The sequence below is a fragment of the Bombus flavifrons genome, chromosome 5, assembly GCF_040668555.2.
Source record: "Bombus flavifrons isolate JBK064 chromosome 5, iyBomFlav1_principal, whole genome shotgun sequence".
NCBI lineage: Eukaryota > Metazoa > Arthropoda > Insecta > Hymenoptera > Apidae > Bombus > Bombus flavifrons.
The window spans coordinates 9,267,080-9,284,798 of NC_138446.1; the positions used below are offsets into that span (position 1 = coordinate 9,267,080).

The 17,719-nt window shown below is 36.8% G+C and overlaps 1 protein-coding gene across 1 annotated transcript in view; it reads left to right on the plus strand.

The window, feature by feature from the left end:
* Positions 1–6,352: 6,352 nt before the first annotated feature.
* The window catches only part of LOC138179897 (zinc finger protein pebbled), a 108,218-nt gene continuing 96,851 nt past the window's right edge, over positions 6,353–17,719 (plus strand). Inside the window, exon 1 of the mRNA XM_069113147.1 lies at positions 6,353–6,483. Within this exon, the coding sequence (XP_068969248.1) occupies positions 6,480–6,483 (4 nt within the window). The 5' untranslated portion in view covers positions 6,353–6,479. The remainder of the gene's footprint in view (positions 6,484–17,719) is intronic.

The following is a 17,719-nucleotide window of genomic DNA, read 5'->3' on the forward strand; positions in this document are numbered from 1 at the left end:
TACAACACCTTTTCTTTCGTATTTCTTCCTTTCTTCATTTTATTCCGCTTTTGCGTTTTTCACTTTCGAATTGCTCGGTGGAAGACGAAATACGAACACGTAACTGAATTCGCAGTTTTACTTTATCCGAATGGCAACAGCTCTCAAATCGAACAGGCGAATAATTAGAAATATTACGTTCGCTTAATTCTACCTGGCGCTACGTCCAATCGAATTATCGTTCATCTCGTGTGAAAAATTTTGCAGGAAGATTTCGAAGGAAAAGTGGCACAGGTGAGACAAAGGTGAGGACAAAGGTTGCAGAATTTAAAACGCAGGCGTACTATCGTTGATGGAATAATTACAGAGAACAGAAATGTTATTATCGCTCCTCTTCCACGGAAAATTTTCTAGGATGATGTCAATGGAAAAGCGAGAGAGTCGATGTTTCAAGAAAAGACCGAAACCGTAGAATTTATATCGAAACAGGAGAATATTGTCGTTAAATGAAATTCTAGAAATCTGGAAGCTTTCAACAATTCCCGCAACCAAGCTCTGCCCAATTTTTATCATTCCAGATCGTTGGAGTTTCGAAATAAACGTCGGAAAAGCGAATGTTTGATGGAAAAGCTTGTTTGCTTCGAAACGTCAAATCTAAAGACAGATCTAATTATTGTAATACAAATTTCTAAAATTCATAACGAAATCTTGCTTTGCGAAATCAAAGATTTCCTTGCAAAAGTTTCTATTTCGATCGGTTACATATTTAATAAAATTTCTCTTGCAGCGATTTTTCCTCTTTATTTCATCTTATAAGATACAGGACACGTCATACTTGCGAGAATATAGAGACCTTTGGCAAAAATTCTGTAGCTCGTTTACTTGCTACTTTGTCGCTTTGACTGGAAACTTGCAGCCACCGCTACAGATACAAATTATTTTGTACATCGTTCTATCTATCGCGAGTCTTTGCTCTGGTTTTCCAAACTAAACCGACCTCCTCCTACGATATTTCTCTTGCAACGTAGAATTCCACCGATGCGGAATTGTCTAAGCGGAAAAAGTTAAAACGGTTGGCCAGACACACGAAACGATAACGACGAAACGCAAAGTGTCTTCTTTGCTCGTAATTACGTGAAAAGCAGGATCGCCTTGGTACTCGGCCGATAATACGCCTCCACCAGCGTACGTGCACTATTCTTAGAAATACTATCGCTACGTGTAAATAAACCGTGCTCGAACCAGAACGGAATGCCGAGAGAAAGTATTCGATTTTCGTTTCCGCCAGTTTCAAATCTTCCTCGAAATTCGAATAATCTGACGATGGTGGGCCGTAGACCTTTTCTTCGAATCCTTTAATCTCCCATTACCTTCGATTCGGACTATTTGTAACCAGACAACAACGTGTTTCTGTGTCGTCTGGACAGTCGATATTAATTCGCGTAGCATATGAAAATTTATTCTCCTTCATTGCGAGATAGGATAGCTGCGTTATCGGTCTTTCACAAGTCACGTTGTTCGACTTGTGATTAAGAAGCGGAGGAAAATAATAGTTTTTAAAACTACTCCAAGCTTTTCTTCTTTTTTCTTTTTCACTTCCGATGGATACACGCGATTAGATTGTGATTGTTCATGCATTTACAGGAAACTTGAATGGTCAGAATTATTATACGTAATCAAAGTATCTGTAACATAGTAGCTACAGAATATTTAGCGAATGAGATTCCACTTCTCTCGATTGCGTTCACGAAAATGTGAATCATCTGCAGGTAAGACGTATAAGCGTGATACGTGGAATTACACGTTAGACGATTTCAACGTTTTAGATCTTAAACCTTCGGTTCTGCCCCGGGAAAACGAATCAGAAGGTTCGCGATTCGTCGAAACAAAGCTCAACGTACCGTGAGAAATTTGGTCTAAACGCTGGATTCAATTAGTTATCTAAATTAAGTAATATTTACTTATTTATAATACTTACTTATAAATTATACTTATCTATAATAAGTATTAACTTATTATAAATAATTAGCCATGTCACTGCGCCACGCCAGAAAAAATTACTGAAAATTCTCAATGCCAGAATCGATTGTAAATTTTAATAAATAAATAAAAAAAGAAATTTGGTCGAAAGCCGAGGAACCACGGACACGTGGAAACTTTGAATTTTAAAAAATCTCCAAAACATCGATATATCGGCCAGTGTTTGAAATTTGCCGATAAGCAAACGTGTAATCGCGAAAGGGTTGACATGATCGAACAGAGTAAGATTAATTTTATTCAGCTTCATCGGTGACCGACATTTATTTTCTAGGTTGCTTGCAACGAAACACGAAACCCGATGCGCTATTTATAATATCGATGTTAATATTAACGAAGCGATTATATCGATTTTGAATACTCGATGATCAATACTTGATTCGTTCTAGATACCTCGGCCTTTCTTCTGGATATCATCCTTTAAAATTTCTAATTCGCATTATCATACGATGGTATTGGCTTGGCAACTAAGTGATTGCGGATTTTGTCATCAGACGGTATTGAGAAAAACCGCAATTACTCGGTTGCCAAGCCAATAGATGCTTATCTGCTTCAACGAAATACTTTTCGAGAACGTTTAATCAGACGATTATTTAATGTCTCGTTATTACGTGTACTAAGAAATTCAATTGGATATACAGAGTGTTCTATGGTCGATTATCGAATAAATATTGAAAGAAGATAGGAGTCTACGTTGGAGACGATTTTTTTCTTCTTACTTTCACACGTACCGTCCGGAGCTTAGCATCCGACTTTATCTAAATTCCAAGTATCTCGCTGACGGTATTCTTTCAAATCTTGCTTTTAATTTGATAAAAATCAATTAAAGATGTTCAAAAATTGTCGAAGAATTGCCAAAATAATTTCAAGTAAAAATGCACCGTGAACGTTTCGTGAATTTAAGACACGGCTCGTACAGTTTGTTCCTCGAATTTTCAGAAATACTCGCCGCGCGTTTTTATTCCAACGTTTCATAGATTTTAATTGACATTTGTAGAATTCAATAAACTGCGCAAAATGCAACGTACAGCGGAATTGAAGAAACAACGGCGTTGAGAATATTTTGAGGAACGAAAACAAACAAAGTACGTAGTAAGTTGGATAAACGACATTTTTAATTGAATCTAACAATATGCTACGTATGATAGGTCAGGAAAGTTCTATTTTTATATACAATGCTTCGTATAAATTATCATGAAAAAGTGTTTTTCAATATACTTCCGCAATTTTCAATCGACAACGTCATTTCAGTTGAAATCACATATCGAAAATATTCTTATGCGTTGAAACGTATTCAGCAAGTAGAATGTTAATACGTTATCCATAATCATAATCTCGATCTTTTACGAGTGATGTTTCGCTTCGGACGAATGTTTACGGAATATTCAATATAAAATATGATAAATGCTATACCTAGTACAAGTAACATTTTGTATAATCGATAGCATCAGTCATCGATCGAACACGGTACGAAAACATTCAACGATATTTCTCGAAATATTTCACCACGATCCTCGACGGTCCTATTTTCTTCTTTTTCTCAATTCACTCATTCCTCTACGACGTAAGTTGTAATCTGTATTTGTAATCTAGTGTGTGATGTAGAAAAAAAATCCTGAAATACTCCAAACACGAGATTTCCTACGAACATCAGATACTTTTCAACGTCGGATATTTTTTTTTTTTTTTCTTTTGTTATAACACAAGCATGCGACATTCGTAAGTAGATACGTATGTAAATTCGCGTTTCTATATCTAGATAGAGAATTTCTTTACCTGTTAATTACTATGCCGAGTACTATGTTTCGGATACTTTTAATATTAATTTCTCTCTCTCTATCGTACGTATTTTATGATTTTTCTATTTTCAAATTCTTCGTAAATAAATAAAAATTCGCGGCGTACCGATGGAAAGTCGCTGTGAGCGAATGCTGCGTTCGATTTGTAGGAAATTGCACGATGAAACGATCTCACGACGAACCGTTTTCGGCTATGTTTTGCAATATTTGCAAATATTTGCATCCGATCCTCTCGTCTGTCTCGTTCTAACTTACGTTTTTCTTGGAATTCTTATCTCTTAAATATTCTGTCAAACCTCTATTTTTTCTTAATATATATTCCGCAAATAGATACCTGTCTTATTTAGCAATAATTCTTGCGCCACTTGTACGCTATCATAATCGATGACAGCCAAAGTCGCGCATATGTAACACGATCTTTTATGCAAAAATTTGTTATTCTTTCCGCGGAATTCTGTCGCGTTCTCGTCTACCTTTTTAACATTCTGTCAAACCTCTATTTTTTTTCGATACATATTCCGCAAACAAGCACTTGCCTTATTTTCCGATAACTTTTGTCCGACATGTACGCAATGATAATCGCTGCCAGCCAAAGTCACGCGTACGTAACACGATTCTTTACGCACTCCTCCCGCCCAAATCTTCTACGTTCTCCTTCAAATCCACGTCGAAACGTTCGTATTCAAACGTAGCTTAAACACTCTGCCATATCTCTATCTTTCCTCGATGCTCCGCGAACGCCTTACGTTTTACTCTGCGACGCAATTTTCGCGCGATTCGAACATCGTCGTAACCGCTGCCAGTCAAAGTGGCGCGCACGTGACGCGATTTTCCGTATAAAAATTTCCTCTTACCCTTTGCGCGAAATTCCGCTACGTTTCCCCTTAAATTCGTATCTTCTCAACATTCTCACGCGCCTCTTCTATCTTTCCTCCATGTTCCGCAAACACCAGTTTTACTCCGCAACGATGTTCGCGCAACTCGAACACTGCCACAACCGCAGCCAGCCGAACTTTCACCAATCGTCGAAGCACGCGTTAAACAGAGGATCGTTGGAAAAATCCGTTGCGTTTGAATACGCATATCCTGCATGCGAAACGCTGAAAAAGAGGGTCGTCCCTTCTTGCGAGGAAAGGAAGAATCGGCCGTCCCCCCGATCGTTAACTGGAGCACGAGCGAAGGGTGATTCCGCGAAGCTACAGCGTGGGGATCGACCGGTATTCATTCATACGCGAAACGTAGATCGCCGATCCACCGTGTGTTCACCTTGAGACCCTCGAATGACAGTCTCGTTGGAATTCTCTGCTGAGGAATTCAGATCGCTTCTGGACACGGTCCAGGAATGTTGCTCGTTCTCTCGCGTCTGACATAACGGTGAAATACTAGCGACAGTTCGTTTATGCAGTTATTCCTTCTTCTTTTTCCTATTGCCTTCCAATCGTTTCTTCTTTCCAACCCTCAATACCGTTGTTTGTACATGGTACCGTTGTATTTTTGCTAAACGCGAGAGTAAACACGCGTGGATGATAATCGTTGCCGCGAGTGAGCACATAACGTCGAAAGGGTAAACGACGTAAGTACAACGAAGATTAGGAATTATTTTGTTTGCGCGAAGTAGCGATTAACGTCACGTAGGGTAATTTATTTTTTTTATTATGGATATACGTAATTTGTTATTAATTTCCTGACGCGTGAATATCGCGATAATTTATCGAAATTGGCTGTTCCGTGAATAGTAGAAATTATTGATAACTTGTGGATATATTAGGTCGTCCGAAAAGTTTCTTTGGTTTTGTAAGGAAATAGCGGATGCACAACATTTTCCGTTTTATATTATTTTATCTATTTTCTTCTATCAAACTAAAGATCACAACGTTCGATGGATTAGTTTTCGTGTTTGTATAAAAGTGAGTCGTTGTAAAAGACGTGTCTGTAAAGGAAAGACACTTCTCGGACGATCTGATATATTTAAGAATATAATAATAGAAATACATTTACGTTATATCGTGTTAATAATTAATTTCGAAATAACAGGGTAGTATAACGATATATTTATCTCCATAGGAGCAATAAAATATACTGATAGTATTATCAGATATATAATAGCATAATAATAACGCAGAGAAAATGATAAAAATCGTGAGTTTGTATTTTAATACGAGAAGATAACACAGTGTCAATAGTCCTCGATTTAAATAATTCAATATCTCTTCTTTAAATCTATAAAGATACCGAGTAACGAAAATCCGATTCGTTCGATTAACAAACAGACGCATGTTGTTTAATACTATTGAAATTATTCCTTCCTGCCATTTACGTCTCTTTTATCTCTCTTCTTCTCTTTTTTTTTTTTTTTTTTTTTTTTTATTTACTCATTTCACACGAACCACGAAATTGAGTTATTAACGACTGCCACTATGAAACGATATTTACAATGGCATTTATACAGTTTACCGTCTCATTACCTGAATTAGTAGGACAGCGAGACACAGTTGGAATTGTTTTGGTTGCAGAGACGCGAGCCGATTCCGTTCGAGTAACTGCGCAATCGATCGATCCGCTGATTCGATTGGCAAACAGAGAACGATCGGTTGTATGAGGCGTCGGAGATTCTTCCTCGTTACCTGGTGGAAAGGTTAGCTTCGCGAGACGACCGAAGATACCATGGGTGAGTGACGTTCATTCTGAGTCTGATTTTTGTCTTCCTTCGAAAAAATTCTCCCACAATTTGTCCCTGTTTTTCCTCCTTTCTATTTTATTCACGCTGTTAACCCCTTCACGTACAATCTCCTATAACCGTTGAAAAATGCACGACCTTATTTTCAACGCGATCGTTTCTTGCCTATGTAACGATATATCGTCTGTAATTCTAACGCTGTAATTGCGATCTTGCGCTTTTATAGTCCGATAAGAAGCGAGATGGAAGCCGAAAGAAAGCAAGTGCCTTTAGAAATACGAAAACGCGATGCGTGTTTATCGGTGCAGAATACGACTGGCTGGGCAATTAATTAATTAAATTAATTTTGTTTCGACGTTATTGCCAGTGTGCGTACGTAGCTATTTCAGGAATAACGTGTTTATCTTATTATATGCTAAACGTCACTGTAATTGTGCTGTTGGATCATTGTGTTAATGAATTATGTAATTACGTTAGGATTGATTCGTCGCGTGATATCGATAGCGAAGATAATAATAACAACGGCCATTGTATCGTGTTGATGCGCGTGTGTAAGTATACATACGTAGTACCTGTGTGACAGATTGTAAAAAATGTTTGGGGCTTCGTTAAGAATCAGTATCGTTTCGTTATGTCGCGCGTCCTGTCTACTACGTATTCATTATTCGTTTACACCTCATTCTGCATACTTAGATGATACTTGTATCTGAAATACGATTCACCGACGAATTGGAAATTTCTGCTCGGAACACCATTGAACATGATCATGACTATGAATTGAATATCAATTGGATATGAATTAAATATGAATGCATCGAATATGATTACGAATATGAATTAACGCTCGGATCATGCAACACAAGTACACATTTTGAAATCTCAACGCATAGTCGGCGCTTTGAATTATTATCTGCGTCTTCTCAACACGTTCCCAAGTAAAGATAACGTTCGAGAAGGTCTATCATTGCCAAGGTTCGTCACAGTTTGCTCAAAGATCGATCGAAAACCATCAGCAGCAAATAAATCCATCGAGTCTAAAGTTCGTTACAAATTCTATCGATAAACAATTTCGCAGCTGCTCGATCTGGTTAGCCCTTTAATTGCGAGAGGATCCGCATTTTCAAAAATTCATTGTTCGAAAACCTATGGTTTTCGAGGATTCCAGAATGGCATTTAATTATTCTACGATAGAAATTCTTCGTTTTATTATTTTCTACAGAATGAATCGATAAAAAGAAAATGAATACCTAGAGCAGAGAATTGAATCGACTTCAAACTTCGATTATATTCCATCAGAATATTTCTCGATAACAATCCAGAAGAGATAATATTTGTTTTTCATTTGAATATACGCGCGATCTACCGTACGAGGCGTACAATTTTCTTTTCCCGTTAAAATTCCACTGAATCGATCAGATAAATCGAAATCAAACAATCTCGTAACTTCTCTGTTGACTTTTCGAAAAAATTAGAAACGAAATACGTGTTCTGCTCTATCGAGTCACGCGTTCGACACTCGTTTCATTTCTCGAGCACATTTTTATCGATGATCGTTTTACGCGGCGGTTCATTGATGAAGCGGGGAAGAGTGGCGGACGAAATAAAAAATTAAATATCAAACTATGTATCCAAGGCGCATCGTGTTTATACTGTAGCCATTTCTGTTTATCGTTTACGAAGACGCTCGTACTTGATGCTGATAACTACGTGCGCGCGCGCGCGCACCAGCAACATTATCAATCGACAATCTTCTTGCTCGTAGCTTTTCCTCGACGTTTATAACAGCGTCGATCGATTTCAGATATCCTGACACACGGAAACAATTTCCCACCAGCGTCCAAAGTGACCAAAATCTTTCCATCGACTTTTGACACGTTTCTCTGGACTATCGACGTATCGCTCGTTTGGTCCTCCGATCCAAAGGTTCGTCCATTGGGAAATTTTTGTTATTACTTACGAGACAATTCTGAATATAATTCGGAGACCTGAGAATATTTTACATTAGAATTTCAATTCGGCACAGGCAATTGCAGGCAACTAAATAACTTAATACAGAGAATAAGTCGAAGTATAACTTGGAAATATTTTTAATTAGAGCGCGGTCCTTTTAGACCGAAGAGTATTTAGCAGTCGACTTTCCAAACGATTACTGTTTCCTCTTTTATTCATTGGAATAGTCGCAGAATTTTTGGGAATTATTTGGAAGGAATTGGCTCGCACTATGAGAGAATTTCTTGAATTTCCTTCTCTACGGAAAAATGGAATTTCTCTCGTCTATAAACGAGCGCGTTGCACGAGTTACATATAAAATATATTTATAGATATCTGTTGAATATAATGAAAATTCATGGTCGAAGTGTATCTTTATAAATGGAATGCTTTCGTATCTAACATAATACTGTTGCATTGTATTCGATGAATAATACCTAATACAGTAAAAAATAAATTACTCGACTATGTGTTACAAAGTAAACACATTCTCCGAGCATTTCATCGAATCTTTCAATTTCTTGTATAATCGTGAAGAAAATATCGTGAATCAAACGAGGGTGATCGTTGCCCTAACGACGAACGGTTCGGGAAAAAGAAAACAACGGTAGACAAATTTCGTCCCGGGATTGTTTGTGCAAATCGCAGCTGGAAGATTCAGGATCCTGAGCAATACATGAGTCACGAGAGCCGCGTTCTGTCAACGCGTGCCTCGATATGCGTGCGGACACGCAGCCCGGAAACCACGTGATTCATCGACCCCGCAATCGGCCAATCTACATTAACAACGTGCTCGGTGATTCTGAATCGGCTTTTCCTAACCCTCTGACCCCTCTTGTCCCTCGCTGTTTTCGCCTCCTCTCCTCTACACGAGCAACAACGTACTACCATTGTGTAAAAACGTCCCGTTACACGCGCGGATACCGCTGGACGCTCGTGGAACTCCAAGGGATCGCAAGAAACGTTGTTTCTTCTATTTTTCCATTATGTTTCTTCTATAGGCAGAGTCGAAATTCGTCATGACGTTGGTCAAGTCCATCGCTGTTTTTTTTACAAAATGTAATGCGAATCTGTGTTTTTGTTAGAGAGGTTTAATTATCTTTACTTTGAGACTGCCAAGTCAGAAGACCATTGGTGTGTTTCGTAGAATGATTTTGTTTTTACAGAAAGTTTGAAGGCGTTTTGTTATTATAGAAATTTAATTGCGTTTGAGATTTAGTTGATACTTTCTGGTAAAGTAATGTTAATCTGTGTTTCGTTAAGGAAGTTTAGACGTGTGTCGGTCCATTGCTATTTTTCATAGAACGATGTAATCTGCGTATCCTTACGAAATGTTTAATTACACGGGGGAGATTTCTAATGGTCTAAATCAGTCGATTGCCGCTTTTCGTAAAACAATGCGTTTCGTTGTTGTACAAATCTAATTAGCGACTCCTAACGATGATGGTCCTAATGATGGTCATTTTTCATAAAATACAATAACGTGTGCCGCGCTTTGCTATTGTAATAAATCAATTACGTTTCTTGAATTCACGAACACAGATGAAAAATAAAGGAAATTACGATTAGACTGTGAATTTTCATATTCGTGGGAAATTTGAAGATATGGAAATACGCGTAATGTACACGATATGCAAAAATATATAAAACAATCAAAGTATAATACTTGTGATGTTTAACGAGTAGGACGACTGTCTCTTCAGATTCCATTTATTCCATCGCGTTTACGAAAGTAACATTGTCGGCACAAAAATATGAATTTGCATAAATATCCGTACTCTAGTCGTAACTTTGTCAATTACGAAACCGATGGTATGATATTTTCAAGAATTTTCAAATTTTTACACGCTTACAATTTCAATTTGCATATAGTTTGCATAGGATTCAGTGATTTTTCTTTGGTAAATACCATGTTTCACGATTATATCCCGTTTTCTCTCTTTCTCCTTTAGCTGTATGCTTTTGTCTGTATATTTTTAGGAAAGATCGAGTGCAAAGAAAGATTAGGGAAAATCGGTTTAGGCCGGAAAATATTTGTGTTGAGTCAATTTTAGAAGAAATGTAGCGTTCGATGGTCTTCTTCGCTTTTCCTTTTTTCCTCCGTCGAAAGGAAAATCGAGTAAAGTGAGAAATTAAAGAAATTTCGTTATAATTTTCTTTTCTCTCTTCCCTTTTCCTTCGATCACAACCATCAGATTAATAGTATATCAGATATATATTAGGTCGTCCGAAAAATTTCTTTCGTTTTATAAAGAATCAATGGATGCACGACGTTTTTCGTTTTACATTATTTTATCGAATTACGTAGGATCCATTTTGTTCTATCAAAATAAAGATCACAACGTTCGACAGATTAGGTGTCACGTTTATACAAAGATGCATCGTTGTAAGAAACGTGTCTGTAAAAGAAAAACACTTTTCGGACAGCCTAACACTTCAATAGTATTCGACACCAAAAATCCATTGAATCAATTACATATGCCTACTGTATAATAACAACGAAATTAAACGCGTTAAATGACGAGTAATCATCATCAAACATATTCTCTAACGTAATTTCGCCCGAATCCAATTAATAACTACCAGTACCAAAGCCGAAAAAAAAAAAGAAATAACCAAAGTCAAAGAAAACCCAAGAAAACTGTCGGAAATTGACAGGAAGGAAAGAATATAATAATATACAGGGTGGTTGGTAACTGGTGGTACAAGCGGAAAGGGGGTGATTCTACGCGAAAAAAGAAGTCGAAAATATAGAATAAAAATTTTTTCGTTTGAGGCTTTGTTTTCGAGAAAATCGACTTTGAATTTTCGCTCGGTACGCGTGCACTTTATCGCGTCTCGTTATAACGGATCTCACTGTAGATCGTTGTCTCGATGGAAAAATTAAAAAAAAAATTTTTATTCTATATTTTCGACTTCTTTTTTCGCGTAGAATCGCCCCCTTTCCGCTTGTACCACCAGTTACCAACCACCCTGTATAATATATAATAATCTTCAAAAGTACCACGAGGTGCGTATCGATCAAAGAAGTTTTGTAAAGTTACGCTGAAGTCTCGAACGTGGTAGATTAGAAAAGACAGGGAAGTGAGAAAGAAAAAGACGAAAAGAAAGAACAGAAGGCTAAATGCAAGAGGAATCGGATATACGCGTATGCAAACTCAACAGCTGAGTATTTCAGCACGTGGCAACGTGTGACACTGTGTGTACCTGGCGATGATGTGTGCACGCGTGTACCGCCGTGTTAAATGATAACACATCGAAACAATATAGACACGTTGTTCTTGCGAAAGATACGTACATCGTGGTGTTAGCGACAAAAGGATACGAGGTGTCCCATCTCGCGATTGTTCGTCTTATCGCTCGATCTGCTCGCTCGTGTATAGGATGTCTTCGAGACTGCTGATCTCACTGAACGAGATTGTTGCAGGAAGAGAATAAAAATAACGCTGCTGAACGAGCAGTTGGCGTGGTCGTCGCAGTGATCAGTCGTAATTCTCTGTATCAGAAGATATTGCATTATAAGGTAATTCGTAAATAAAAGATTCGCGCGTTCTACTGTTCTGGATAGGAAACGTAGTTTCACGAAGTTTTATTTCAAAACAAAGAATTGTTCGTTTCATTTATCTTATTTGATCTTGATTAGATCGAAAATCGAATAGTTTTAATCTTATTCTGATATAGATTCCACAAGTATGGAGAAACTCTTTGAATTTTTTTACTGGTCGTTATATAAGAATAGGCTTATTCTTATTCTTCAGGGCAGAAAACATGATTTTGGTCAATTTTTGTGTAATTATTAATTACATTACAGTTAATTAGTAAATATATTTTTGTAGTATTAGGTGGTCCGAAAAGTTTCTTTCGTTTCATAAGGTGATAATAGATCAACAACAATTTCTCTTTTATATTATTTTATTGAATTATTGAATTTTCTACTATTATGTTCGTGCATAATTCAATAAACTAATATACAACAAAAAACATTGTCTATTATTTTCTTATAAAACGAAAGAAACTTTTCGGACAACCTGATGTACATGTAATAATATAATATACGTAATGTATCTAATATATCGTATTTCGTTGAATTGGAAAATTAGATGTTTTTTTTAGATAATCTTGTGCGATACGAAATACTAATAGAATTAATTTCACATACGAATATGGCGAGTATAAAGCAACTTCTTTCAAAGTACATTCAGATATTCGCGTTTCATTCTTCCGCATCGTAATTTTGTGCAGTTTTATTAAGAGAAGTTGTACGTATCCGATATAAACGTCGAGAATTGCTTTGTATTGAAATCTTCGCTCGAATTTATTATACTTTAAATATCATTTTGACAATCCCTGTGTGATATTCTTCTCGAGTCGTCGCACCTCGAGTTTACAATGTTCCTCGTTAATCGATCCAATTTTACAATACCATGCAACGATATGTTTCCTTAATTACCTTAATTCGATAAATGATTTTTATCCAAATTTTAATCGAAACGAAATTATAGTACAAAGTCAAAGCAAACTGTCTGCGAATTGGACGATCAAATAAAAGTTTTATTTCGTTCCGAACATCGGAGGAGAACTCGATTCTTTAAATCGCACGGTTGTTTCCAACGCGGATGTATCACGAACATCCTGTGTACACATACTTCGTACGAATGTAATAACATATATACAGGATGTAACGCGGATAAAACGCAGGTAGTGTGCAGATAATAGAGAAGTGTAGCGTTACAGAGATTACGCGTGCCACACGATTCACCATCTCAGTCTCGTTCTTTTGCCGTATCACGATTACGACCCTATCGCAATGTCGTTCGTCTCGTTTGTGTCAACAACGCGTTTTGCATAAACGTCACTCAATACCTTGACCTGTTGTCTCGCAGATTTTTCTGTGCCGACTTCCGATTTAAAAATATCAGCTTACACTCGACTAAATTACGATCCACGATTCACAAGATACAAAGAATCGTGCGAAATTCAAAAAATAATTTACCTGTGCCGCGAATTTAACACAATTCCTATCCGAAATGAAACGAAGATAAAAATAAGTTAAACAAAGATGAAACGATCCTGTCACGATTTCATTCCGCGCTGAGATAATAAGTCGTGTGAAATAAAATAAAGCAAAGTATTTACGCGATACGTGTGACATATTGGCAAGTCAGCTTGCCGCGTATCTGGCATTTTCTTCGATTGAATTCGCATTTTCAAAAGCCGCATTGATCGTCACTCCGCTTGCGATCGCGTAAGTTGAAGTCTCTTTGAACCTAAACCTTCAAACCTTTCGATCTGCTTTCTAACGGAACGTTCATTCACATCGTAATAACATCACCGTGAACGCTACCAATTTTTGTTTACCTCCGCCGCGTATTTTTACTACCGAAATATTAATGAATTATAAATAATAATTATAAATTAAGAAATAATTCAACGACGAGAATGCAAATTCCGTTTAAAGACGCACTTTACTCGATCGAAAGTGACTGATGCAGCGGACAAAGCACACCCAGACCACGCCTAATCCGATACGTAATTGTGGAAGTCGAAACAGGTAACAGTTCGAGATAATACTTGTACACACGCGTACACATACATCGACGCCAACTGATTTATCCATTACACACATCTATAGCCGATCTATAAAATATCTGAACAATATCTGCTTCCTTTGTAAAACGTCGCACAATCTTTTCCTGTTGATTTCCTAAGAATAAAACAATTACGTTTCTCGATTTAAAAGAAATTGCTTCCTTTTAATTGAATAATTTAATCGATCTAGTAATTAAATTATTCAATTAAATAATTAAATTATAATAAATAATTTAATCTAAAAAAAAAAAAGTAAAGTTCATATCTCGAAAAATTGAGAGATTCGACTAACGAAATCAAAATAATACTTTTCCCTCCCCTTACAAAGTTACATAAAATCTTGTTCATCTGTTTGGATTGGAAACTAAGTCAATACCATCTAATGACAAAATCCGCAGTCACTTAGTTGCCAAGCCAATGTCTTTAGCACGTAAAGTTACGCTGATAAATTGCACGCGTGGCAAAAATTGATTTTATTGCCACGTTTCGAGGCGGAAAGCTAAGGAATTGGAAATTTGGTTAAAATGTCGCTCGGATTGACGATAGAGTATGAAACTGAAGCGCAGAGGCAGCGTTGAGGCGCGTTTTGAATACGAACACCTCTCACAGGCCAGTACCAGTAGTCACGTAACCGCGGATACTGGTCGTATCTGCTGCTGTGATCAGACATTTTCACGGTGTCATCAACAAGATCCCATGGCTATGAAGTTTCTTTATAGTCGAATGGCGTTTCCACCTAAAACTGGAAGTCCAACTGGACGAAAGAAATAGCGGACGCTATAACGTTCAGCTAGACGGAAGCTTTATGGGATTTATGGCGTTGGGTGTAGCAAGACTCGTTTAATAGCTCTAGTTTTCTTCCAAGATGAACATGTCGCATCGTAACCCCGGCTGTGCACTCTTACGAAACACGCCAGTTCCATTTTCTCTTCACATAACGTGCTCATCTTGTAATAGACTTTTTCGGCCTATTTTTCTTCTCGAGAAATGTCGTCGCGTTTAAAAAAAAACTTACAACCTCACCACGAAATTTGCAACGTTTCCTACGCGTCAGAGTCGTTTTCCGCTAAAAAGAAAGAAAACAGAAAACGTAACGTCTTCGCGTTACAATAAATCTCTGTAGCTAGTTTTATTCTCTAAACAAAAGGAACGAAACATTTCCCAAGTTCACCACCTCGCGACGATATTTTCAACGTGAGAATTTTTATAAAAGGAAGGTTCTTTTAAACATTCCGTCACGTCGTTGCGTCTTCCTGATGAAATTTGCCACGTTACAATTTTTGTAGAGCAGACAGTTTCCTTTTCCGATCGGAAGATCGTTCAATTTCCGTGCAATTCGTGTTTATTATCCGCAATTAATTTTCTGTCGTCACAGAATGCAAAACTGTCGGCGATGAAGTAAAAGACGAAGATCTTTGCGTTACACAGGAAACCACTGGAAGGTGAAGAAAAAGATCGAAATTGTAGAAATTATTTTCACGAGTTGCAACAGTCGGAAAATTGTACTACGATATATACGTTAAATATTTTCCAAGTATGTAGAAAACGGTAAAAACACGTGTGCACAATTGAAATTGAGATGAGCGTTGTTCGAACGACGTCGATGCATTCGACATGTGTTTCTTCGCCAATTAATCATTGAACACGATCGAGCAGAATGCACGATGTGGTTCCTGACCCGTGTTAAATGTCGCTTGCCAAAACCTGTTCAAAATCCTCGTGATCAGGTATCTGTTGTTATTGGAATGTGGCAGCTGGTGCAGGTAGGATTTTGCACGTGCTCACTCCTCGACTTCCGATCATCGTCCTTAAACACGCTAATTGATACCTTTACGAATACAAATTGTCGAAAGTTAACGCTCACTTAAATGCTACGGCAAAAGCAAACAAAAATTCACGGCTTGTTCAAGTCGTTGAATAAGACGTATCATTGCGGACTGGAAAGTAAATGGCGGTAAAATTGAGAATTTATGAATTTATGAAGGGAATTACTCAACGTCTATATTAAACATTTTTAAATAAAGAAAATGTTGTTTGCGTTGTAAGGTTGAAATAAATCTTGGCAAAATCGGACGCAGGTTCGTCGTTGAAGATTTTAAATAAAGCGTATATATGAGAAATATCGTATTATAGATTTGAAAATACGTATGCGAATGTTGGTGAAATCAGATAGAACTTTTGCTAATTTTATTTCTTTTCTTAAGCGTACGAATAAAATTGAAAAGAACTTAACACGTTCTTTGACAAATTCAACGTCGATGTGGAACATTTTTCAGTTAAAAATTTTGTTCGCGTTATAAGGTTGAAATAAAGTTTGGTAAAATTGGAGAGGATGAGTGGATGTTCGTTAAAAGATTTTTAATAACTGATAGATGAGAAATATTCTATTAGATTAGAAAATATATGTAAATGTTGAGACGATATTTATTAACTTTATTTCTTTTCTTAAGAGGACGACGCGGTACGAAGTTTCGAAGGTTCAACAATTTTGTATCAATCGAAGTCTTCAAACTCCAAAAATCAAATAAAATAAAATGCCAAATGAATAAAAGAAGTATCTCGTTAGACGTTCATCAGAAATAAATCTTAATCAAACGAACGATACGATATCCTGAATAACCTGAATGAGAAATAGATAAAAATCTCGATGAAATAGGAAATGATTTTTCTATTCTTATCTATTTCCGAATCCTACCTTTTCTTTTTTTTTTCTAATATAAATGATTAGCTTAATATCGTGCCCGTATCTGGATGAGGAACTTTCTTTTCTTCCGAATCCGAAGGAAGTTTCACCGACAAAGTCCACGTTGTAAAAACCATCGCGATGAACAGCTCCTTGTTGTTCTTCTGTAACGAATCATTACGTAAGCTTTTTCAGTTTCCATTAAAGATAGCTACGAAAGAAATATCGCTTCCTTATAGCGTCTGCTGAACCTGATTTTCCGTACGCTTTCCATGCGTTATCGTATTTTCCATCGGATCCACCTGATGATTCTGGTGAATCAGAAAGTTTCGTCTATCTGATATATGTCAAAATATGTGAACAAATATCTACGATATACGCTATATCCGTGGAATCTATTTTGAGCATGAAGAAATACCGAATGATATTTCGTTAGTTCAAATTTCTTCGTTTTTCTTATAGTGGAAATTCAATTCCGTTTATTCGTCCATGGGACGAAAGTTAAACCACAGACAGAGCTTATTTGTTCGAACGATATATTTGCAAAAGAAGAAAATTCACAAAGAATAAATTTTCCATTTTGGAGCTGAATGTTGTACAGCAAATTGTACAACGACGTATGTAGCTTACATATTTCTTTTCTAGCAAATATATGATCTTTAAATATCACGAATCTCGTGTTTTTATTAGATACTTAACACATTTATCTCTTCAATTATCGTCCATTTCGTGCCAAGTCTATGACTATATCTAACAATTTTGATTTTTCCAATAAAAGAACGAGCAGAATATTTCTTCTCTGTCTCTTACATCGTTTTCACAGTTACCTGGTTATTTTGCATTCAATTAACAACGATCTAAAGTCGAGTAATAATTTTAATAAACAACCGGAAAATTGGTTTATTTTATTGCGAATTTTACTTCTGCGATAAATTCTGCCTCTTTCCTCGACTCAACAATAAAATA